Here is a 26,039-nt window from a genome sequence, read left to right as displayed (position 1 = left end):
ACAGCAAAATGAACATTGTATTACAAACCAGGACTTCTATATTTTCAATTATATCTATAATAACGGTATTCTCACAATTTTAATACCACTATTTAAGAATCTTAATTGGTTAAAACAGAACTTCAACTTGGTTAAATCCAAACTTCAGAAGGATTTGAGTACTTCCCAAGAGGGGAAGATTTTCACCATTAAATTTACCATCAAGACACTGCAAAGCAAATCTTTTTCCTTGTTAGTTTTTCCTCAAAAAAATAGCAATTCTATCCCCCAAAATGAAAATCTTACTTACAATAGTGTTAATATCTTCTCACTACTTGAAGAACCCACACAGGTCACAAGAAAACATCTCCTCCACATCTTAATGTAAAAGCTATCATTGCTTATATTCAGGCTTAGTAATGTAAGTGATAGCCCTCATAAGGAGAATTCTAAATGTAATTTAAAAGACCATAAAAATTTCTCTTTAACAGCCATTTCACTTAAGGGCTATCTGTGTACTTCATATTTGTAAGTTAGACTTAAAGAATGATTACTTATTTCTTTTCAGCCATTCCAATACTCCAATAATGTAGTACTCACATTCACTTCCTCATTCAGAAAACTAAGAGCAAATGTGCACATTTACACACCACAAATGGGACTGATACCAAGCTGCATATGGATGGTCTTCCAGGCATCTAACTCTCAAATTTTATATATAACCATTAAAACGAATTGCTTTAAAATACTAACCACCTAAAATTCCTGAGTAAAAGTAGTTTAATTCCATCCTTAAAACCACTTTGTAAAAGCAACACCCTCCAAATCTTTACATTGCATCAGAGTACCTGATGGCTGTGCTTAAATGTCAAAGCTTTGCTCCACAGGCAAAAAAACATCAAGAAAGAAGTAGTACTGTTGCTACATGTTCCCGCAGCATTTTTTAAGTTGTGAAAATAAACCATTCCAATTCAAACAATTTTTCGTGATCTAAGCTATTACTAGGTCAGCAATGCTAAAACTGACATGTCATTTTTTCCTAAATAACAAAAGACTTTGACAACACTGTGTAGTAATGTAGACTTACAATAAAGATAATATGCTTTAAGCTTGTGATCGCATGAAGATCCACAGCTAAATGACAGGAACACCTATTTTAAAGAAATACTATCTGAAAAATTCTATGACTAGCCTACATTTAAAGAGGAAAACTGACCGTGCCTGAAAAGGACGCTCAAGAATTAAGCCTTTTTCTGATGCTAAAACATTTTACAGCCACTTGATTTGGAAAAAAAAAAAAAAAAAAAGGTCAAAGCTCCTGTTTTTATCATTTGGGGCAGAAAAAAAGAATATGGCTGAAAATTCTTTCTGAAAGGGTGGTATTTCAAATAGGACCATTCAAAACACTTAAGAATATGCAGCGGAGCAGACGGTGAAGGGACGGTACCTTACGAAACAGCACACTTCGGGCCCTGCACGCTACCTCATTTTCCTAATAGGGATGAAATGCTCAGGCCTCTGGTAGCTTCCAGCTGACGCCAAAGCTCTCCACACCCCTTTTTTTGACAGGATTTTCTGGTGTTGGAGACTATGTCACAAATATGAACTCCCGAGATCACGTCTAAACGGTGTAATAATCAAACAAGCATCGTTTACAAGATCAAACCCTTCTATCTCCCGCTCTAGCCTAACATACCTAGAAGGGTCCTCTACGTTGATTTCTACAAATTCTGCAGCGCATTAACTGGAAGGAAGAAACGGCATGGAAAAGAAGAGTTTCGGCCATTCCCCTCTCCGCGACCGCAATTACAGGCTCCATTTCCTGTCCCCTTAGGGACTGCAAAATCGCCTGCTGAGAACCGGACGCCTCCCGCTCTCTCCAGGCTGGCGCACGCGGCCGCCGCGCTCCCCCTTCGCGGGCCCCTCGGGCGCGAGACGCGGCGGGGACCCCGGCGCCCTCCCCTCCCCCTCTCGGCGGCGGCACCCACCTCGCGGCGGCTGCTTCACCTCGCCGTTCTCCTCCCGGGCGGCCCCGCTGGCCTCACCGAGGCCGTGCCTCCTCTTCTCCTTCTCCCGCTTCTCCTTAGGTCTGCGCGACTTGGCGGTGGCCGCGGAAGCGGCGGCCGGCAGCAGGAGATGGTGCGGCTGAGCGTGCAGCAGCGTAGGAGGGACCAGCAGTTTGCGCGGCACTGGCTGAGACAAGGAAGCGGAGGCTGACGAGGGAACGGCCGTGCCAACGGAGAAAGAGAAACTGCTCCGAGAAGAGGACGGGGAGGGGGCAGCCGACAGAGCGGAGAAGCTCCAAGAGGCAGGGCTGCCATAGCTCTGAGGCAAAGGTGCCGCCGGCGGCGGCGGCTGCAGCTGCCTGCTGTTCCCGCCGCTGCCTCCTTCTCCGTTCACTCTCCGCGGCGCCTTCTTCTCCTCAGTCCGGACCTTCTTGGCGGACAGAGAACCCGGTGGGTCCCGGGACGAGGGCTGCAGCTTGCCGAACGGTTCTTTCTCCGAGGTGGCGGCGGCGGCGGCACCAGCGGCGCCGCGCACTGGGCTCGGGGGCTCCGCCATTTTGCGCTCCTGTTGTATTTACTCTCCTCCGCTCCCCGGTGCGGGGCAGGGGGCGGGCCCTCGGCGAGGGGTGGGGAAGGGGCGGAGCGGCTGGGCTACCGGCCGGGACCTCCATTGGGTGAGGCACGCTGAGGGATCCATTCTTGGAACCAATGAAAGGCGCGAACGTGAGGCGACGGGGCGGGGTCGCCAAGCGGACCCTCTTTGGAGGTCAGAGCTCCGCGGGGCGCGGCTAGTGTTTCAGCGAACTGCGGGGGGGGGCGTCTTCCAAGTGGTGCCAGCTTGAACTCGGGTGCACTGTGGATGTCCGGGAAGAACCCCCACCGCGGACCTCAAAATCTGCGCTGGCCGAGGTAGCGACCGTCTCTGCCTTGAAGACTTTGTCTTACATGTTCCACTTTCTCTTCCTTTCTCTCTGGGGTGCCTTTGGTCTCTCCCTGCCTCTGCCGGTTCAAAAAGACGGATTTCTGGGATGCTCACCTCAGAGGAGAAAATTTTGTTGGGAATTAAATCCTTCCTTTTGTTAGTCGATAGTCGATTGGTGGGAGGTGCTCAAAATCATTTGGTGTGGTGACAAGGTATGTTCCTCTTGCTAAGACCTGGAACTCTAAGCTCTGAGGGAGATAACTTCCTGCAAACCTAGAACTTTCGGATTTTGAGCTTGAAGGTAAGACTCTCCCTGGGTTTGGAGACTTTTTTGAACTATTATGATTGGACTCTTAAAAGATTTTAATTTTATTATAATTATTATAACTTGGACACGCCAGGAAAAAAACGTTGGCAATGTTTATAGATGTTTGAAAAGCAAGATTTTTTTTTTCAGTTTCTGTATTTTAGCATTTAGTTGACACCCTGCATGTTTGATGTTTGGAAGCTTGTTTTTTGATTTTTAACTTTGAAGACAAGGAATTCGGGGAGATGAGTTTTAGCTTAGAAGGAATGTGAGGAGATGGGTTGCAATACAGTTGTAACCGTAGCAAATATGAATTTAATTGAATTCGATCTCACATGAAATCAGAAGGTCAAAAGACTGGATGGAAAAAGAAATCAAGTCAGGAAATGGACTCTTCGTCTTTCTTTTTCACACTATGATTGCCAGATAAAATACAGGATGTCTAGTTAAATTTGAATTTCAGATAAACAGTGAATAAGTTTTTAGTATAAGTATGCCTTATATAATTTGATAAATAGTTATACTAAAAACAAAATAAACCTATTCTTTGTTGATCTGAAATTCAAGTTTAACTGGGTGTCCCTTCCTCCCCCCAATAAATCTGACAACCATACACTAATCCATCCTTTCTATGCTTTTTTTCCCTATCCAACCTAGAACCTGTGATATATTATTAATATTGGTACCAAACATTTGCCAGCACCTCAATTTCTCACACTCTAATTCTCTTCATCTCTGTCTATGCTGCTAACCCCTCAGGTCATTACAACTACCTGCTTTTCTACGTCCAGGCTGCCAAGCATTGTCCCCTTTCTTCTATTTAAATGTTGAAATTCTTCGGGGTGTGCTTTGATCTTTATCTTACTCTTCATCCTTCCATGTGATGCTATTCATCACAATATCTTCAGTTATCTTGTAAATATGGAGAATTCCCATGGAGAATTCCCAAGTCTTTCTATCCTGCATTGACCTTCCTCCTAATTCCTGGTTCATATCCACATACCCAGTGAACATCACAGATACCTCAAACTTTATACCACCCATTCTCACCCTCTCAAGTATCATTCTCCTGCATTCCTTATCCACTTTGTACTTCAAGCTACAGACATGAGAATCTTCCTTGACTCCTTTTTTCCCCTCACTCTCTGCATTCAATCAATCACCATCTCTAGTCAATTTCCCTTCTCCATTCCTACTGCTGCTTCATGCCTTCAGACCTCAAAGTAGCTTGCATTTTGTCAATGATTTCCTTCCTAACTGGTCTTTCTGTCTCCAGTCCTCTATCTTCTAAACTATCCTCCATGTTGCTACCAAATTTATATTTCTAAAATACAAACTTGATTATGCTTGTGTCTCTTTAGTAATCCCCTATTACATATATAATAAAAGTCACACTTTTTAGTGTGGCATACAAACCATTCTTGGCATAACCCCAGTGCTCCTCTCTCACTTTCCTATGGCTTCCCTGTTTCATCTGTTATGAACTATGGATACATTCTGTTTCCTCTGCCTGATAAACCCTAGCAAAGTTCTCCTTATCCTTTAAGATTTGGGTCAAACATCTCCCTAGTAGCGTGTTTCCTGATCTGCCAAGCTAGGGTTGATCATTCCTTTGCACCATCATCATGCTTCCTAGGATTATTTAACATATTGTTCTCTGCTTCTAGCCTGTGAGCTCTTCAAAGACAGGGATAATTTGTTATTTATGTTCGTATGGATAGTATCTGGGGCATGGTCAGAGCTCAATAAATGTATGTTGTAAAAAAGTTCAGGTTTATGATCTTTAAGATGAAAACCAGAGGTTACAAACTTAAATGCCAAATATCTCAGTGGGTGTCTTAGTCCCTTTTGTGTTGCTGTAACAAAATGCCTGAGACTGGGTAGTTTATAAACCACAGAAATTTATTTTCTCACAATTCTGGAGGCTGCAAAGTCCAAGACCAAGGCAAGTTTGGTTGTCTGGTAAGGGCTGCATCTTCCTGAGGGGAGGAACACTATGTCCTCACATGGTAGAAGGCAGAAGGACAAGCAGGCCGAAGGCTGCACAAAGCCTCGAAAGAGCATTAATCCCATTCACCAGGGAGGAGTCCTCATGGCCTAATCACCTCTGAAAGGCCTCACTTCTTAATACCATTACATCGCCCATTAAATTTCAATACCTGAATTTTGGAGGGGATGCATTCAAACCATAACAATCAGGGCCAGGTTGAATGTAAGATAAGAGGAAGTATTGGGGACTGTGGAAACCTGGAATACATGCCTTATCTATAAGATACATTTGTGCTCCTCAGCTCTAGCAGATTATTTCCATATGGAAATGAAATGAAGTGGTCCTACTTGCTAAATATATGGTTGTTTTGTTGGGGATGGGGGAAGGTTGTTTGGTTTTTGTTTTTGAGACAGAGTGTCTCTGTGTTGCCTGGGCTAGAGTGCAGTGGTGTCATCATAGCTCATTCCAACCTCAAACTCATGGGCTTAAGTGGTCTTCCTGCCATTACAGGTGTGCGCTACCATGCCCAGCTAATTTTTATATCTTTTGTGGAAATGAAGTCTCACTATTACCCAAGCTGGTCTTGAACTCCTGGCCTCAAGCAATCCTCATACGTTGGCCCACTGCCAGCCATAGGATGTAAATTTTTTTAAAGTGAAGTTCCTAAGAAACAATGTAAGCCAAACAAAACATCTATGAGTCAGGTATAACCCACAGCCAACCAGGCCGACTTCTGGTCTAGAGAAGAATGACTTAGTTTTGTTAAAGTACCTTTACAGAGTTTATTTATTTTAATTCATAGCCCTACCTTTGTTGATTGCTGCAATAGATGCTAACCAAATATACCCAAACTTTTACCCATAATAAATATGTGTTAGCAGTGCTTAGAGCTGTCCTCTGTACTTAGAATCTGGTTTCTCTGTACATAAGTCCTCCTATATTTCTGAGCTGAACTGCATTTTCGTTCTGTAGGTATACTATCCTTGGGGCTTTTCCAGGTTGCTGACCTCCTTGGATGAAGAAGGCAATTCTCTTCTCTGTTTGGCCCTTGTACTTTATGCAACCATGTACTAACCTTAAAGACATTTCTTCTACCCTGTGGCATGGACATCTCAAAGCCCTACCTCTACCACATTGACCTCCTCATCTTTATGTGTCTTTCTCACTTGAATCAATCACTGGCCAGTTTTAAAAGCTGGTTCTATGCTTTAAAAAAGCCTAACCTTTTCAACTTTCATGCTGTCAGTTCTAATTTAGTCCATAGTCTAGTACAGGGGCCAGCAAACTTATTCTGTAAATAGCCAGATAGTAAATACTTTAGGCTTTGCAGGTCATGTGGCTTCTGTGGTAACTACTGCTTATAGCACAAAAGCAGTCATAGACAAGAAGTAAATGAATAGGCACGGCTGTGTTCCAATAAAACTATGAAATGAGGAGACAGGATGGATTTGGCTTGTAGGTCTTAGTTTGCCAACTCCTGCTCTAGGATTTTGATTTTTACCTTTGTACCATGTGAAAACATTGTTGAACATCACTTGCCACAGTCCCAATTGTTCACACTACTTCTGCACTGGCTTTTTCTTTGTTCCTTAAACATATCTCTTCATGCCTCAGACCGTTTTCCCATACTCTTTCCCCTGCTTGGAACGTTTCCTTCCTCCTACTGTCAACTCTCCTCTTTCAGATGTCATAAATACATTCCTTGACCATTTAATTTAAGGTGACTCTCTTTTTTATTATTCTCTCTCACAGCATTCTCTTTTTTTCTTTCAGAGCACCTATCACAGTTTGCAGTTATTTTACAATTATTTGTTTGCTTTCTATTGTCTCTGTCCCTCAGTAAACAGTAAACTCCATGAGGACAGGAACCATATCTTTCTTATTCACCCTTACTCACTAGTGTATCTCTAGAATCTAGCATAATGCCTTGTACACATTAAACACTCACCAAATATTTTTGGAATGGGTAAATCAGTGACTCAGCCTGAATTCTGAGTAATCAATTTGTTTTCGCCAGGAACTGAGAGAACAGTTCTATAGTAGTCCAAAGGTATATTCACAAAGAAAGTCAAAATTTTAGCTTTCTGCCAGGCACAGTGGCTCACATCTGTAATCCCAGCATTTTGGGAGGCCAAGGAGGGAGAATCACTTGAGGCCAGGAGTTCAAGATCAGCCTGGACAACATAGTGAGACCCCATCTCTATAAAAAATTTAAAAATTAGCCAGGTGTGGTGACACATGCTTGTAGTCCTAACTACTTGGGAGACTGAGGAAGGAGGATCACTTGAGGCCAGGAGTTCAAGGTTTCAGTGAGCTATGATCATCTTACTACAATCTAGCAGCTTGCCTGATAGAGCAAGACCCTGTCTCAAAAAAAAAAAAAAAAAATTAGCTTTCTGATTAATCAAGTTATACCAAATATGCATTTCTGTCAGTATTGCTGTTTCTTAATGTATTAGTACACTGATACATTAAAAATTCGTATAACTCAGAGTGCCTTTCTATGACTCTTTTCCAAAAATACAGAATAGCTCTAAGTGCAAAAAGCCTATAGATCAACAGTGAGAATACCCCCTCCCTCCACACCTAACCTTTTGAAAGAACTATTGGAATTAACAATAGAAAAGGAAACTTATACTTTAAACAGCGTAACATTATGCTACTATCCTTTCTACTGACAGATAGAACTCCTATTAAGTTTGATATGCATATATACATACAGTATATGATAAGAGAATACGCTGAACCATAGATTTATACATTTATCCAGCATCCACCAACACTGAGCTCTGTAATAATTACGTAAATCCTTTCCCTCACCTTGATGATAATATCATCATTATTAAACATAGGAAGTAGAAAAGAGCCTATTTTAGGTCCCAGGGTTGAGACAAACTACTATGTTGTAAATAGAGGTATTGCATACAGAAATAACTGAAGTAACTCTGGTTAAAAAAATAAAAGGCAATTATTAAGAGACTGGGTTACAGAAAAAAATTAAAGCAGCTAAATAGCCTTTGTTTAGCCATATAGTATCCAAAAATAAATAAAAGGTAGATATGGGGACACTGAGGGAGAATCGTCTGTCAACTTCAACTGCCACTGTCTGTATACTTAGCTCAAAAACATTTCAAACTCCATGTCAGCTCCTTTTCACAATATTTTATAGGTTCCTCCTCTTTTTAGACAATATTAAATATTGGAGGCCCTCAAGTGTCAATTTAAGGGCCTTTTTTCCCCCTCACATTATTCTTTTTCCTGGGCAATCTCAAAAACTCCCATAATTTCAATAAATTATTTTTATATTAATGGCTCCCCAATTTATATCTCTAAACCTGACTGCTCCTCTGTCTGCAACCTAACTACTTATCATCCTCCATGGATGTATCAGCACTTCAAACTCAACGTATCTATGGCAGAGATTGCCAGTTTCCTGCTGAGTATCTGTTTCTTCCCTTCTCCCTGCCTTCATTGAGGTTGCATTGTATCTACTAAGGAAAAAAAAAAGTAGGTTGCTTAACCTCCCTTCTCTTAGGGAAGGCAATGAGGTATCAGAGGAAAGCTTTGGTGATGCTTTCAGGAAAGCTCCTAGGCCAGGGGAAACTTGGAGTGGGCAAGGGGCAGTAATCACCAAGATTAGAATCTTTCAGCCCGTGTTTCTCTTATTCAGCATTTCAAGTAATTCAGGTAAACTGTAAAATCATAACCAGTAAAATCATTTTACAACAAATGTGACCTAACCACTTACTCAACCACAGTCGTCTTTACAGTTTGAATGTGTACTTAAGCTCAGGGGAAGGACAGCAAACTGGGGAAAAATAAAATTGAAAATTGTAAGTGAGGAATCAGCCACTGCCTAAAGGCTTCATTGGAGAGTCAGTAGCAACCACAAAGCAAGAAGTAGAAGGTAAAAAGAGTAAAAGGGGCCAAATAGAGTAAATAGGGACTATCCACAAATGTCTCTTCTGGGGTTAATTTTGCTGCCAGGATTTTTATGTGGAAGGACATCGGCTCATTTTGATGCCTATTTTAAGAAAGAGATAGGAAGCCTATAAAAGGTATGACAGGAGTCTTATTCAGTGATGTAAATTTCTAAAAAGAAAATAAGTTTTGTAGTTCTATCAGTTCTCCAGGAAGAGGGAACTATTTTAGGTAAGAACTGGGGGGTAGAGGGTAGAGTGTATTTATTCACACCTTGAAACCTAGATATGGCAAAGAGGGGTAAAGAAAAATGATAGACTCATAAAATGTCTAGATTGAAAACCTACCCCTATACCCAACTTGTGGATTTTCTTTACCATATTTATATTCTTAACTTTCTTTTTGAGCAGGAAAACCACACATTCAAAATAACCATTTTCAGCTTCATAGTTTGTGCCATGCTATCAGACCATCACTTGTGGGTAGGAAAATAATGTTTTCTGAGTGCCTTATAAAACTCTCATGTTTGTGGATATTTTGCATCATCTCAGTTTTTAAAAGTTTTCCAAGGCATTTGTAAAAACTGAGCTGAAATCCATGTTCATTCTGTCTCTAAACCAGTTTTCTTTTTAATATGTCCTATCTTACTGGAGGAAGCAGAAGTCTAAAGCATCAAAATTTTAAATTCAAACATTGATCAGGCCTTTTTAGAAGTTTCAGTTAATTAAAGTGTTATATTCAGAAAATCTACATGCAAAAAAGAAAATGGAGTGTTTCCCAGGGTACTGACAGACACCAGTGCTTTTATCTCTTAGAAAAGAGCATGTGCTGTGGTTTGAATGTATCTCCCAAAGTTCATGTGTTGGCAACTTAATCCCCAGTGCAACAGTGTTGAGAAGTGGGACTTTGAGAGATGATTAGGTCATGAAGACTCTGCCCTCATGAATGGATTAATGCCATTGTCACAGGAGTAGGTTAGTTATCTCAGGAGTGGGTTCCTGATAACCCACAGTTAGGAGAAGAGTACACCATTCTGTGCAAGTACTGCACATGCCAGTATAGCCAAGAAGTTACAAAACTATGACTGTCATAAAGTTATCATTTCATTATTTTAATTTTGCAGCTTCTACTTTGAAAAGCTGGTCTATATAATTTATGTACAATGTCATGAGGTAACAATAGGGTGATATCCTTAGTTGTATATTTTACCTCAGATTCAAGTACTGGCTTTTCTTGATTCCCCTCAGAATAATAACTGCTTCTATACCATTAGTTTAAAAATAGATGTATAATTAAAACAGCTAAACTAAAGAACCATCAAAAAAACAAAACCCTTTTTTAGTTAACTTTTTAAGTCTAACCCAAGCTATGATTAAGTTTCTTTACATTGTAATTCTTATTCTTAGGATTTTAATGCTAATCTTTTCCCTGTTTAATCCCTATATTTGGTTTTACTGAGTGGAAAATACAAAGTTCTATACTAATGTCGCTGGGAGTTTTTAATCTGTTAGTGAAAAGACAGAAAAGGAGGTGCAAATCAGGCACCAGGAATACCACCAAGGCAGGAACCCGGGGGTCAAGGTTTGCCAAATCCAACCTTGACAGCATAGATGTACAAGTAAAAGTGCAAAGCAAAGAGGATATGCTGTTTGTCAAATGTGTGATAGTATGGGCGCCCAGTCTCTTCAGCTTCTTTATAGTGAACTGCCAGTACGTAGGCATAGATATTAGAGGCACACAGTTCCTCTTAAATGTTGCTTGATGATGATGCCAAGTGAAGTGCTTCAATGATTATCATAGGAAGAGAAGCCTAAAATGATGCAACACCAATATAAACTACAAGGATACAATCAATCATAACATGGGGTACTTACAAATGAATAAATAACTCAGTTTGGGGATTAAATAACTCAGTTTGGGGATTAAATACCATTTCTGATTCTCCAGGTAGAGGCATTAAGCAGAAAAACACAAGTACATTAGTGGCAAATGAATTTTTTTTTTTTTGCAAATGTGAAGGACATTGTTACCCTATTTCTATCTGCAAACTAATGTCTGTGACCACTTATGACAATTGAAAGCATAAATAATATTTACATAAATTTTTATTGCTTCTCCCCCCTCAGATAATGTCATGTTTATATTAATAGTAACATATATAGCATAATTTTTTTTTTTGCTAGTCAATAATGTTATTATTTTCTACAGTTTCTTTATTCCTTGGTATACTGCCACATATGCTAGAGGTGCTTCTCTTACTGTATATTTGTGGATTCCCTTCTTTAGTTTATCTTCAACTAATTATTAAATAGTTTTTTTCTCTTATTTGCCACATACATTAAGTTTTTTAGTCAGTAAATATTTATTAAGCACCTACATATGGCCAAGCACTAGGCTAAGTACAAGAGACAAGGCAGATATGGCCTCTATCCTCATGGAGCTAACTTTAATCACAAGATCTGTTTACAAATAATGTTTTCCTTGGTGTTTTGTTGTTCAAGACTGTGATCTCATTTCTTACTGATTTATTCATACAACAAACAATATTGAATATCTACAGTGTGCCCAGCACTCTGTGACAATGTAATTGACAATATAATTGAGATTAGTGGGCAAAGATGGGGAGGGACTTTCTAGGCTGAGGAAAGAACAGTTGGAAAACGATATGGAGTAATAACTTATTCAGTGTGGTATTCTCCATGAGAAGTTCATTGTGGTTCAAGTATAGGGGACATGAAGTGCTGTAAAAGGAGAGGAGTCTCTAAAATGGGTGAGAGCCAGATTTTGCAAGGTGTTGCTCTTGACTGCCTTGACATGCTGAGGAGTCAGTGAACACCTTTTGTTAACTTAAGGGCTTTAATGAGGAAGAGTGAAAAATGTTCACATACCCATGTTTCACTTCCTGCTGATTGTTCACAGGCTTCTCGAGGTACTGCTTTCTAACTTTAGCTGACCAGTTCTATATGTCATGCAGAACCAATTTGCCTTTTAAAATACCCATATAAAACTTGAACACTATTTCAGTTATCACAGCTTTTTTTCAAACCAAATGATATTAGGGAACCTTGAAATTCTGAAATTAGATTTACCTTTGCTCTTACTAAACAGTTACCAGAATTCAAAATGTCTATTCATTTTACGCAACTAATCTGTTTAGCTCTCTTATTTATATTTCTATTTATGAGTACTCACATTTTTTATTTGAAAGCATAGAAATATTTTGAAAGTAAAACAGCAAAATTGTTAAATATTTTTATATTGGTTACAAAATGGTAATTAGGTACCTTCTTCCTGATTTTTCTCTATTTTTAAAAATGAGTATATCTTTTGAAGATTTTTTACCACATATACAGAAGCAAAAAAAAAAAACAAGAGAAAATAGTTTAAAATAGTGTTAAGCTAAATAAAGCCAAAGAATGTTTAACTAATGATTATTGTTATATGGGAGATCAAGTTAATACCCCATTCTTGAAAAACCTGAAAGTGAGGCCAGGCGCAATGGCTCAGGCCTATAATCCTAGCACTCTGAGAGGCCGAGGTGGGAGGATCGCTTGAGCTCACAAGTTCAAGACCAGCCTGAGCCAAGAGCAAGACACTGTCTCTACAAAAAATAGTAAAATCAGCTGGGCATGGTGCCGCGTGCCTGTAGTCTTAGCTACTTGGGAGGCTGAGGCAGAAGGATCACTTGAGCCCAGGAGTTTGAGGTTGCAGTGAGCTAGCTATATGATCCCTGCTACTTTAACTGGGGCGACAGAGTAAGACTCTGTCTCAAAAAAAAAAAAAAAACAAACCTGAAAGTGGAATCTGTTTGTAGTGTTAGAGTGAACCTTTCCTTAATTTCAAAAAGCATATATTAAGCACTTACCTTATCCCAGATCCCATTTTAGTCAGTAGAAATACAAAATGAATAAAACACAGTCCCTGTTCTCAGTGGACTTGTTATCTAAGGAAATGTTAAATTAAACTACATGAAATGGCATTATTTTTATAGGTCAAAAATGGTCAAATACCAGTTCAGCCTAACATATATATGTAAAGAGAGATTTGCAGTAATAGAAGTATGAACAAAGTGCTTCATGCTGGCCAGAGCAATCAGTGAAGGCTCCCCAAGGGGGATGACATTTGAGCTGAGTTTCAGAAAATGATTGGGAGTTCACCATGTGTTCACAGGAAATGAAGAGAATGAGAGAATGAGGGCATTCCAGAAATAGGAAACAGCTTGTGCAGAGTAGTTGAAACGAGAAAGAGCCTAGCACATGTGGGAAACTGCAAACAGTTCAGACTCGTTGGAATGCTGAATATGTTAGGAGTGACGGGAGATGAGGCAGGCGAAAAAAGCAGAGGGCAGATTGTGGAAGGTTGTTAAGCCAAAGAGCTTGACTTTATTCTTAGATCGATAAGATGTGTGTAATCCAGGGAGTGTGCAAGGCAGTCTGTCAGGGTTCAGAAAGAGAATATTATTACTTCCTTTGTCTTTTTTAAATTTCAAATTGTATAGGAGTTATAATGTATATAATTCTTATTACAGTACTGGACATAGTTTATAAATAAATAAATATACACATATTATGGTGTGTTGCAGCTTAAATTGTGTACCCCCAAAATTCGTATGCTTAAGTGCGAACCTCCAGTATCTCAGACTGTGACCTTACTTGGAAATAGGATCATTGAAGATGTAATTAGTTAAGTTAAGGTGAGGTCAAGTTAAGATGCAGTAGAATGGGCCCCTAATCCAATATGACTGGTGTCCTTATTAAAACGGGGAGTTTGAACACAGACAGACACACAAACAGGAGGAAGATCACTTGAAGCTGAAGGCAGAGATTGGGCGGATGCTTTTACAAGCCAAGGGACTCCAGAGATTGCCAGCAAGGCCGTAGAAGCTAGGGGAGAGGCATGAAACAGATTTTTCCTCACAGCCCTAGAGGGAACCAGCCATGTGGATACCTTGGTTAGGACTTCTATCCACCAGAACTGTAAGACAAGAAATTTCTGTTGGCCATGTACAGTGGCTCACACCTGTAATTCTAGTACTCTGCGAGGCCAAGGCGGGAGGATCACTTGACCTCAGAAGTTCAAGACCAGCCTAAGCAAGAGTGAGACCCTGTTTCTACTAAAAACAGAAAGAAATTAGCCAGGCAACTGAAAATTGAAAAAATTAGCTGGAGGTGGTGGCACACACCTGTAGTCCCAGCTACTCAGAAGGCTGAGGCAGGAGGATCACTTCAGCCCAGAGGTTTGAGGTTGCTGTGAGCTAGGCCGATGCCATGGCACTCTCTGGCTTGGGCGACAGAATGAGACGCTATCTAAATAAATAAATAAGTAATTTATTTATTTCTGTTGTTTAAGCTGTCTAGTTTGTGATACTTTGTTACAGCAGCCCTAGCAAACCGATACATATTCTAAAAGTTGAGAGACCCTGATTAGATGATGGGGAGCCTTTGAAGAGTTGATGTATGTTTAAGAGTCCAAATTATGTATGTCTTATCTGTATTCAGTCTCTATTTGATAATTTAACTTGAAATGATTTCTTGACTTCTCAGTACTAATTCTACAGCCTTAGTTTCATGAAAGACAATGTTTCTCCACAGACCAGGGTTGGGGGTGGGGTGGGGGTGGAGGCAGAGCTCTGCATCCCCTGGACCCCGAGGGTTGGGGACTACAGCCGTAATAGACATTTAGTAAATATCTGGTAAATTTAATGGAGGAATAAATGTGTAAATAAATGGATGCATGGGTTTGTTAGTGTGGTACAATTAATAGATTTTTACTTCATTTCTCCACTTTCCAAATTTCCTATTAATATGCTTGTATAATTGACTACATGTTTGTGTTACTGGTGTTTGTTTTTCAAGTCGGCTGACTGACCCTGTATATTTATATCTTCTCCCCCTTGAGATTCCATTAAAATGATAATAAAGAAAAAGAAAAGATGTAAAAATCACAACATGAAGAGAATAGCAGGGAGGCCATCCATGGCTAAGAGGTTACATTTCTGGAAGAAAAAAACTGGTGGAGGAATAGCTGGTAAATAAAGAAAGAGGGCGGGGAACAGTGCAGTCCAGAATATGTGGAGAGGGAGAGGGTAGCCAAGGAGACAGCCAGTCCTTTCTGCAGAACCAGGGAATATGTCAGAACAGGGAAGCACCAGGTCATACCAAGAATAAGGTATTGAGAGGGTGGGTACCAAAGAACTCAGAGAGGATCTTGTTACTATTCTGTCAGTTATGCAGGTGGCTTAGGAATGGTGAGGGAGAGGACAAATAAAACAATAATTTGGCTTTGAATTATTTTGGTTATTATTATTCCATCAGAGGCCTGCCTACCTGGAAGCTGCAGTTCCTTTAAGATGTGAGAAAATTATCGGGGCAGTTGTACAGGCACATACTGAGTTGCCTCATTAAAAAGGCAGCAGTGACTGGCAAATCTTAAGGCAAACCTTGCCTTCACATGGAGCACTTGTGTACTATTAATATACCTGATAAATTTAACTCTTGCCACTGCTTCATTTTTCCCTTGCAAGAGATTAAAAGATTAAATGTAGTCCAGGTAGCCATTCCAAACTAAATTAAATCTTAAAAATGCAACAAAAGGGAATTTATTAGTCTTATTTGCTGAGGTTCTAGAGAGTAAAACTACAATGGGTGAGAATAAGAGAGGAAAAAATTTTGGCTCAGTAAAAGAAATAACTTTCTAACAATTGGGGCAATACAAAGTAAAACAGGTTACTCTGAAGTAGTAAATCCCCATTTGTTGAGAAACTGTAGGCTAACCAATGTTATAAAACAACTGTCAGCCTCACAGCTCCAGGAAAGGTTATTTTTAGTATATATTAGGGGGAAAAGAGTTTTGTCTTAATGTCCCTCTGAGTTATCTACCAAGCAATTGCTCCTTAGCTTCACAAACACTTCTCTGCCAGCCCCTAGGTTTCTGCTGGCTACTGCCTAGAACTACAGATAGAGTGCTCACGAAAAGATATGCATTTTTGCCAGTATCTTCTCCCAATTTCTAGCTTCTTTTTTTATTCTCTTGACAGCATCTTTTGCAGAGCTGAAATTTTCTATTTTAATGAAATCCACCTTATCAATTCTTTCTTTCATAGATACTGCCTTTGGTGTTGTATTTAAAAAGTTGTTGCTAAATCCTAGGTCATCCAGATTTTGTTCTATGTTATCTTGTAGGAGTTTTAATAGTTTTTCATTTTACATTTAGGTATGTGGCCCATTTTGAGTTTATTTTTGTGAAGGGTATAAAAGGTCTGTGTCTAGATTCATCTTTTTTTTTTTTTTTTGCGTGTGCATGTACATGTCTAATTGTTCCAGCACCGTTGTTGAAAAGACTTATCTTTTCTCCATTATATTGCTTTTGCTCTTTTGTTAAAGATCAGTTGACTGTATTTATGTGGGTCTATTTCTGGGCTGTCTACTCTGTTCCATTAATGTATTTTTCTATTCTTTCACCAATACCACACTCATGATTACTGTAGCTTTATAGTAAGTCTTAGTAGTGTCAGTCCTTTAACTTTGTTCTTCTCCTTTAATATTGTGTTGGCTATTGTGGATCTTTTCCCTCTCCATGTAAACATTAGAACCAGTTTCTTGATATCCACAAAATAACTTGCTGAGATTTCGACTGGGACTGCATGAAATCTATAGATCAAGTTGGGAAGAACTAACATCATAACAGTATTGAGTCTTCCTATCCATGAACAGGGAATATCTCTCCATTTATTTAATTCTTTGATTTCTTTAATCAGATTTTTTAGTTCTCCTCATATAGATCCTGTACATATTTGTCAGATTTATAAGTTAAGTATTTATATTTTGGGGGGTGCTAATATAAATTACATTGTGCTTTTAATTTCAAATTCCACTTATATTTTAAAAACCATTTTCCCTTGCTTTTGCTGCTGTGTAGTAAAATCTTTTCAAGAGAGATACAGGTTGAGCATCCCTAATTTGAAAATACAAAAATCTAAAATTCTCCAAAATCCAAAACTTTTGAGCACTGACATGATAGTGACCTTTGCTTTCTGAGGATTCAACATATATAAACTTTGTTTCATGCACAAAATTATTAAAAATATTGTGTAAAGTTACCTTCAGCCCATGTGTAAGGTGTATATGAAACGTAAATAAATTTTGTGTTTAGATTTCAGTCCCATCCCCAACGTATCTCATTATATATATGCAAATATTCCAAAATCCCAAAAAATCTGAAATCCAAAACACCTCTGATCTAAAGCCTTTCAGATAAGGTATACTCAACCTGTACTCACTAGCGATAGTTTGCTACACAGCAATAGATAACTAGATTGTTTCTCTGCCTTTTTTCCCCCATGCCATTGACTTTTTAAAAACAATATCAAGTCAGTTATCTTATAGAATAATCCACATTGTCAACTTTCCTTGTGACCTCATTTACACAGAGACCCAGGAGAAACTTTGAAATTACTTTCCTCAAGGGCTTGATTAAATTCCTGGCCAAATGCTACTGTTTTTCCAGGCTTGATCTGGGGGTTTAAGGGGATTGTAGGAGTCCTGTGGGTACAAAGATAGATTGGATGCTGTGACTTCACTCAACTGCTAAAGTAGTGAAATGGGCAGGAAGTTGAACCAATTGGCCTTGGCTCTAATATTCAGTTATTTATTGATTCTTTTTGATCCACTTGTCTCCATCTCTAATGTATCATCTATCTGGGTTTCCTTCTTCCATTTTTGCTCCCTACCAAACAATTTTTCAACAGCTAAGAGTAATCTTTACAAAATGTAAATTATATTCTATTACCTGTCCCTTCATTAAACTCTTTGCTGGTGTCCCAGGACACTTAGATTTGATTTTTTATTAATTATTTTTAATTTATTAATTATTATTTTTATTTATTTAGTATTATTATTATTTTGCCCATCTGCTTATATATTGTCTATCCCCAGTTTTTAACAGGGCTTGGCATGGTCTGGTCCTTGCCTACTTCTTCTCCAAATCAACTTGTACTCAATAAGTTCTGGGTATGCAGACATTCATCCAGTCACACACAAATATTTCTTTACTACCTGTACTAATTTTTCCTCATGAAACCTAACATCTTGTTTTTTAAATAACCCCAGGTCTTTCCTGTCTCGGGCCTTTGTATGAAATAATCTCTCTGCTTAGAATGCTTTTCTTTTCACTTCTCATTACTTTTCTGTTGCATTTAAAGTATCTTTTCCTACTCCCACTGTAGAACCCTGTTCATTTCCTTCATAACTGGTATAGAGATTATACATGTATATAAAAATTGGGGGCTAATATCCCATGAGGCCCAGATCATGTTCATTTGGCTCATCACTATATACTTATAGCTTAGCATAATAACTGCTAGTACATGGTAGGAACTCAATGAATATTTGCGAAAGAAATGAAGACTCTGGATATATTTTCATTGAAATGATTGACTGATGACCACATTGTCTGAATAGCTTTATTATTTATATCTTTTTACATGTATGCTTTAAAAAAACATTTAAAAAAAACTCCCCTAACTGTAGTTTATGGGCTGTTAGATTGGCCACCTGACCTATCTTGATACTAGAAAAATGGGCCATTTAATAAATATCACAAATACAAAAACCCTTATCTGAAAGACTCCACAGCTATCCCTAACATCTCCTTATGGTGCTAGTTTTTGTAACAATCTAAACATATGAAAAGTTTCTGTAGTTCCAAATATTTGTCAGTTTACAGTAGTATGATTATAAGTCATGGCTGATAGAAAAAACAAATGTACTAAACTGGAAAAACAGGTTTTTGAGTCTATGAGAGTCCAAAGGTGGCAAAAGTATAGTTCAATGAGTAGCACACAAACAAAAACTGTGAGAAGAACAGAGATAAAAGCAGAGAAAGGGTAGTCCCATGAGAAATGTATTTTTGTGAACAATAAGCATTATATTCTTGACCAGGTGGTTGTAGGACAGACAGCTGTGTTGGCCACAAAGGAGACCAAATTAAAGAGGATGGATGGATTCTTATAAATCCAGTCCCACTACTGAAAAGCAACTCCAAGCCCTATGATGATAGGTAAGTAGCATCTTTATTATCCACATCCATGTAAATTCTTTTCATTCGGCTAACAGATTACACAGCAAACATAGAATATACATTCACAAAATATAGAACCTCCAAACTAGATACGAGAAACAAGGATTTAAGGCAGGGCATGGTGGCTCATGCCTGTAATCCTAGCATTCTGGGAGGCTGAGGCGGGAGGATGGCTTGAGGTTAGGAGTTCAAGACCAGCCTAAGCAAGAGTGAGACTTCATCTCTACTGAAAATAGAAATGAGTACAGGAGTTTGAGGTTGCTGTGAGCTAGGCTGATGCCACAGCACTCTAGCTCAGGTGACAAAGTGAGACTCCATCTCAGAAAAAAAAAAAAAGAAACATTTTTACAAATGGCCTGTCCTCTAGGATGGGGTAAACTACCTAAAGTAATTCCTGCATATTGGACTTTTACACAAGATTTAATTTGAAGAAAGGGTTCTATTACTTTAAAAAGTCTGAAAACTACTTGTCTAAAGGGTGGCAGAACTATACAATGACATGTGGATTTTTAAAAAGAGTATTTCAAAGTGCTTTTGATGATTTGCATAAAGCTAAAACTTATCAAATATTTCGTAGCCCACAGAGATCTAAAATGCAGAAAATATACACAAAAATATTTTTTGTATTAATGTATTATTTAACATATTGCTAACTTCTGGATTTTGCTTACTTACAAACAGGCTCTAAAGAGGTACATCTGAGTTTAGGGTGTTATCCCTGGCCTTGAAAATCAGTCACATCATACTGTTTTGGAATCTCAGGCACATGACTAATGTATGACTTTTATAAAGAAGGACTAGTGGTCCTTAACACTTGAAGATTATGTAGCTAGAATAGCACATGCTTTGCCTACAGTCCTCCCCACACTGGTGATACACTGTTATGCTGTTCACAGCCATGTCTTCTGTTGGTAGGACCCTGGCTCAGTTTGGGCTGGCATAACAAAGTACCATAGACTGGATGGCTTATAAACAATTTATTTCTCACAGTTCTGGAGGCTGAAAGTCTGAGATCGAAGGGACAGCATGGTAGGACTCTTCTGAGTTGCACACTGCAGGCTTCTTGTATCTTCACATGGCAGAAAGAGAGTGAGCTAGCTCTCTCTGGACTCTTCTGTTAAGGGTACTAATCCCATTCCTGAGGGCTCTACCCTCATAACCTACCTCCCAAACATCCCATCTCCAAATACCATCACATTGGGGATTAGATTTTAACATATGAATTTGGTGAGGAGGAACACAAGTGTCCATAACAGACCCTATTTCTTTTTTATCTTTCTTTCTTTTTTTTTTTTTGAGAGATGAGGTCTCACTATTTTGCCCAGGCTGGTCTCAAGCTCTTGAGCTGAAGGATCCTTCCACCTCAGCCTCCTGAGTGGCTGGGACAGCAGGCACACGCCACTGGCTGCAGGCTTCATATCCCATTTTTTATTTTGGCTCCACTCACTTCAGCCTCTCAAAGTGCTGGAATTATAGGCCTGAGCCACCATTCCTGGCCGATCCTCAAAAGCTTTGTTTATCTCCAGTAGAATTTTTTAAACTTTGTATCCTCTTTTACAGTTTAAGTTGACATCTAAAATATATTTATCATGATTTTAAATATTTACTAAGGTTGTCATTTCTAGTTTACTATAAATATTGGGGGTTTGGGGGGAGGTTGTTTTGGCAGGGAGTTTGTGTGTGTTTTTGAGACAGGGCTCTATTGCTTGGGCTAGTGTGCAGTGGCATCATCATAGCTCACTGCAACGTCAACTCCTGGGCTCAAGTGATCCTCCTGCCTCAGCCTCCCAAATATGCTGGGACTGCAGGTGTGTGCGCACCACCACACCCAACTAATTTTTCTATTTTTTGTAGAGACGAGGTCTTGCTATGTTGCACAGGCTGGTCTTGAACTCCTATGCTGGGAAGGTGATCCTCCTGCTTCACCTTCCCAAAGTGCTAGGATTAAAGGCATGAGCTACCTTGCCTGGCCAATGTTGATATTTAAAATAAAACTGTTAGTCTTTAAAAAAAAAAATTACTGTCTGATGTATATATTTTTGTTCAGATAAATTCCACCTCACTTTGCTGTGGAATTAGACTAGAGAGTTGCCACTAGGCAGGGTTACTATTTGGCCTGTATTTTTCTCACAAAGCGTTGGATCTGCGCAAGTATTTGAACAAACACATGATGGAGACTCAGTTCTTTGCCATGCTATATGAATGAGATGATTTTTTTCTGTATGTTTTTAAAGACTGATAATACCAACTGTTGGCCTGAACCATCAACAAGTGCCAACTTGGCTCCTCGTGCACTGTGTGTACCTGCAGCATATGTGAGCTACACAGTGCAACCCCAAGCAGTTGAGTGAATGAACCAATTGTGTATGGTTGTTTAGTATCATTCACTTAAAAATCGGAAGATGTCAGTATTGTATGGCTTCCTTTGTGAACAGGAATGTCCTGACTATATTTTGCTAGTGAAAAATATAACACAGGTGAATTATATATTAAAGTAGATTTGCTGAACTTTAAAATATTTATGGGCAGGGTGTGGTGGCTCACACCTGTAATCCTAACACTCTGGGAGGCCAAGGCAGGAGGATTGCTTGAGGTCAGGATTTCGAGACCAGCCTGAGCAAGAAGAGACCCCTTTCTACTAAACATAGAAAAAATTAGCCAGCTGTGGTGGGATGTGCCTGTAGTCCCAGCTACTCGGGAGGCTGAGGCAGTAGGATCGCTTGAGCCCAAGAGTTTGAGGTTGCTGTGAGCTAGGCTGACACCACACAGCACTCTAGCCCTGCTAACAGAGTGGACTCTGTCAAAATAGTAAAATAAAATAAAACAATAAAGTAAATAAAAATTTATAACTCTCCTATGTCACCTTTGGCTCTTTTCATATTATTTTACTAAATTGAAAATAAGTTTGTATGTCTCTGGAAAGGGGAACTGGGTAGCTGGAGACAAGTGTGGGAAGGAAACTTCTATTGGCTACCCTCTTGTAACTACTGAATTTTAAGTCATGTGAATACATTGCATTGCATTTCAAATTTAAAATACAGTTTAAAAAATAAGGGAGTTAAATAGTTAATTATGTAATACTTTAAAGCCTTTGCTTTCCAGAATTGTAAAATGTATTTATTTCATTTTCAATCTTTAACACATTTCTCTATTTCTTGAAGATTTATCTAATTTTCTAACAAGCAAACACAGCGATAACATAACAGCAACGTATGCCAGGCATGGTGACTCACACCTGTAATCCCAGCACTTAGGGAGGCGGAGGCGGTAGGATTGCTTGAGCCCAGGAATTTGAGACCAGCCTGGGCAACATAGGGAGACCCCATCTCTATGAAAATGTAAAAATTTAGCCAGATTTGGTGGTGCCTGTGTGCCTGTACTCCCAGCTACTCAGGAGATGGAGGCAGGAGGATTGCTTGATGCCAGGAGTTTGAGGTTATGGTGAGCTATGATGACACCACTGAATTCTAGCCTGTGTGACAGAGTGAGACCCTATCTCAAAAAAAAAAAAAATAAATAATAATAATAATAATAATATGATAACATACCAGCAACAAGGAAGTCACCACCAGAAGACATCAAAACAGTATAGTAAAGCTAGATTAGCAAGAAAGGGCCAAAACTAAGACTGAGACTCTACTTTTTATTTTAAAAATTGAAAGATTAGTACAATGGACAGTCACATTAATTAAATTTCACCACTTATGTGTTATATATACTGCAGTTGCTTTATCAGTATAATCTGTATGGGTTTTCCACAGTCCTGACAGGCTCTAGTGCTACCTAGGACTTTGATCTTGTTAACAACTTCACCAGTATGTCCTATTAGGACTTTGCCCTGTGAAACCCTACAGCATGTTATTCTCCTATCACAATAGCTGCTGGTGTGGTATCCTCAAACACACTGCAAATCTGAGAATGCTGCCTGCTTTTACAACTTGGATCTGGGCCCATTTATGGTGTATGAAAATCATGAGAACTCAACACTAATTGAATCGATCATTAACTCATGTTAGATGTGTTGTTGGGCAGTGCTGTGGGATTGGCCTAAGGAAACGGAAGAATTAGGGCTCCTTGGAGGAAGAGGAGTGATGGCCTAGTCCTAGGGAACATGAGGGAAGAGGCAGCCAGCTAATGGAGTTAAATGGGATGTGTATAACATCTCAAGACCAGGAAGGGAAAGGGGAGGGAACCCCAAGAGGGCAAAAATTAGCCCTTGAAAAACAAGAAAGGAAAGCAGGGTTTAGATGCCAAACATAAAGGGAAGTAGAACACAAAATGAGATTACTGTTAGAATATCTACATCTAAGTTAAAAACAAATTATCAGGCTGGGCGCGGTGGCTCACACCTGTAATCCTAGCACTCTAGGAGGCCGAGGTGGGTGGATCACTCGAGGTTAGGAGTTCGAGACCAGCCTGAGCAAGAGCGAGACCCCGTCTCTACTAAAAATAGAAAGAAATTATATGGCCAACTAAAAATATATATAGAAAAAATTAGCCGGGCATGGTGGCGCATGCCTGTAGTCCCAGCTACTTGGGAGGCTGAGGCAGGAGGATCGCTTAAGCCCAGGAGTTTGAGGTTGCTGTGAGCTAGGCTGACGCCACGGCACTCACTCTAGCCCGGGCAACAGAGCGAGACTCTGTCTCAAAAAAAAAAAAAAAAATTATCCTCAGGCTAACAGGTTTAAAGTAAAAAAAGTAATGCAGACTTTGTTCTTTCATCACAAGAAAAAAGAGTGTGTAAAAGAAATAAAGAGTGTGAAATGGAGAATAAATATTTGTCTCCATACGTTGCCCACAAGGTCTCCAGAAAAGCAGAAGGTACTTCAGAGAGGGAACTATTTCCGCTGGAAAAAGCGAGAGAATTCTTACCAATTCAGGACCATGCCCGGGGAATCTGATGCGGGATAAACCCCAAGAGGCCAGAACAACTGCTCACCACACTTTCTTCCCACCTCATCCCCCACCACACAGAGGAAATACTCTTATTCGGGAGGTGAGAAGCACTACCAGAGCTCCTCTCTGTTCTTGCTAACTGGGTCCCAAAGAACCCAAAATGTTTTCTTAAAAACATTCTTCACACTGATGGTTTTTGTTAAATACAACCCATTAAAAGCTCTTCCTGTTTTCTAAGTTATTTCTATTTAAGTACAAATTGAATTCAGTTGTTTCAAGAATAGTATATACAGAATTCTAAATTATAACCTCCATCAATTTCTAAAAAGCTTTTTATTTTATTTCATTTTAAAGGTGCTCTGGAGTGCAGTGGTATCATCACAGCTCACTAGAACCTCAAACTGCCAGGCTCGAGTGATTCTCCTGCCTCAGCCTCTCAAATAACTGGGACTACAGGATTGCGCCACCACGCCTAGCTAATTTTTTCTTATTTTTTGCAGAGACAAGGTCTTTCTGTGTCTCCCAGACTGGTCACAAACTCCTGGGTTCAAGGGATCCTCCCCTGCCTCAGCCTCCCAAAGTGGTGGGATTACAGGCATGAGCCACCGCACCCAGCTCTTAAAAGCTTTTTAGTTTAATGTTTACAAACTGGGTGTGGGGATGCACGCCTGTAGTCCCAGCTACTTGGGAGGCTGATGTGGGAGGATCCCATGAGCCCAGGAGTTCCAGGCCAGCCTGGGCAACAGAGACTCCGTCTCTTAAAAAACAAAACAAAAACCTATTTGCACAATATTTAGTCTCTACTTCCATTGCTATGTTTGTTTGCTTGTTTATGTACTCCCATGACTTAACTTTCTGTTTAACTTAAATTTCAAACTTGGGAACCAACTCTTCACATAGTTAATCATTCATGTCTAAATGTCTTGCATTTGATTGAACATGCCCAGTTCTTTTAACAATTTCTCATAGGTCTAATTTCATAAACCTTTAATCAGTTGCTGTTCTCCTCTGTACACTCTCCAAGTTTTTTTCTCTTTATACAGCATGGCACATACATAGTTTGTTCCAATTGAAGCCTGCCTAATGCCAAATAAAGCAAAAATAATTGCTTGCCTCCTTTTTTACACATAGGCCTTAAAACAATCCCATAAAGTATTTGTCTCTTATTTCAACATAGAGAAAGTTCATCCAGTTTAACACCAACCATAATTGTTGGATCTTGCTTGGCTTTGTTTCATTGTGGCTGTCATAGCTGGTATTTCCACATTTGCTGCAATTCAATAGCATATTAAAAGTTACATGTTAAATTCACAAAAGGGTTTCTTCCACATTCTTTATATCTTTAAAGATTGTCCCATGAACAGTTGGTGTAAATGTGAATTTAGTGCTTGGGGTCTCAAGAACTAAGGCTCGAAAAACTCCAAGTATTTTTGTGGTGGAAACTGGACAGAAGGATCCAGGTGGAGAGACATCAGGAGAGATTGCTGAAAACTGTGAAAGAAGCAGGCTGTCTTTGTTTTCTCTTGTCAGAGCTATTTGGCTGTAAGCAAAGGAAACCAATTTTGGCTAATGTAAGCAAAGGAGAATTTGTTGGAAGGATACCAGAGGATTTTCAGTTGGCTGGAGAACCATCCTTAGAAACTTAGCAAACATCAAGAATGCTCCAAAAAGCAGGACTCTCAGCCACGGTCTAAAGAAGAGGGTTAGCATCCACTTCTTGGGACTGTTACTTGGTTCTTCAGTCATTGGGAGTTCTAAACCCTGGACGCTGGATGTGAGGCACTGTGGGAGATGCTAAAGGTGTTAAGACAAAACCAGTGCCCTTTGGAACATTACAGTCTAGGAAGGAGAGAAATACACAAATAATGAAATATTTATGTTAAACATGCTATAAAAAAAGGAAAATGTGTTAAAAGCTGACTTCTTAGTTATCTGCTGGTT

At 39.4% G+C, this 26,039-nt stretch overlaps 1 protein-coding gene and 1 long non-coding RNA gene across 3 annotated transcripts in view; one reads left to right on the top strand and one right to left on the bottom strand.

The window, feature by feature from the left end:
- Nucleotides 1-2,597, bottom strand: part of RSBN1L (round spermatid basic protein 1 like) — a 65,183-nt gene extending 62,586 nt beyond the window's left edge. Inside the window, exon 1 of the mRNA XM_045564059.1 lies at nucleotides 1,968-2,597. Within this exon, the coding sequence (XP_045420015.1) occupies nucleotides 1,968-2,541 (574 nt within the window). The 5' untranslated portion in view covers nucleotides 2,542-2,597. The remainder of the gene's footprint in view (nucleotides 1-1,967) is intronic.
- Nucleotides 2,598-2,638: 41 nt separating this feature from the next.
- On the top strand, nucleotides 2,639-24,587 carry LOC123647090. 2 transcript variants are annotated; one of them, XR_006738133.1, is made up of 4 exons: nucleotides 2,639-2,894; nucleotides 19,064-19,181; nucleotides 24,005-24,198; nucleotides 24,453-24,587. It is a non-coding gene; the product is annotated as an uncharacterized LOC123647090 (long non-coding RNA). The 2 variants fall into 2 exon arrangements; XR_006738134.1 differs by lacking the exon at nucleotides 24,005-24,198.
- Nucleotides 24,588-26,039: the final 1,452 nt, after the last annotated feature.

The sequence above is a fragment of the Lemur catta genome, chromosome 11 (assembly GCF_020740605.2).
Source record: "Lemur catta isolate mLemCat1 chromosome 11, mLemCat1.pri, whole genome shotgun sequence".
Lineage (NCBI taxonomy): Eukaryota > Metazoa > Chordata > Mammalia > Primates > Lemuridae > Lemur > Lemur catta.
Note: the sequence above shows the minus strand (reverse complement) of the source record. Positions and strands in the feature narration are given on the sequence as shown.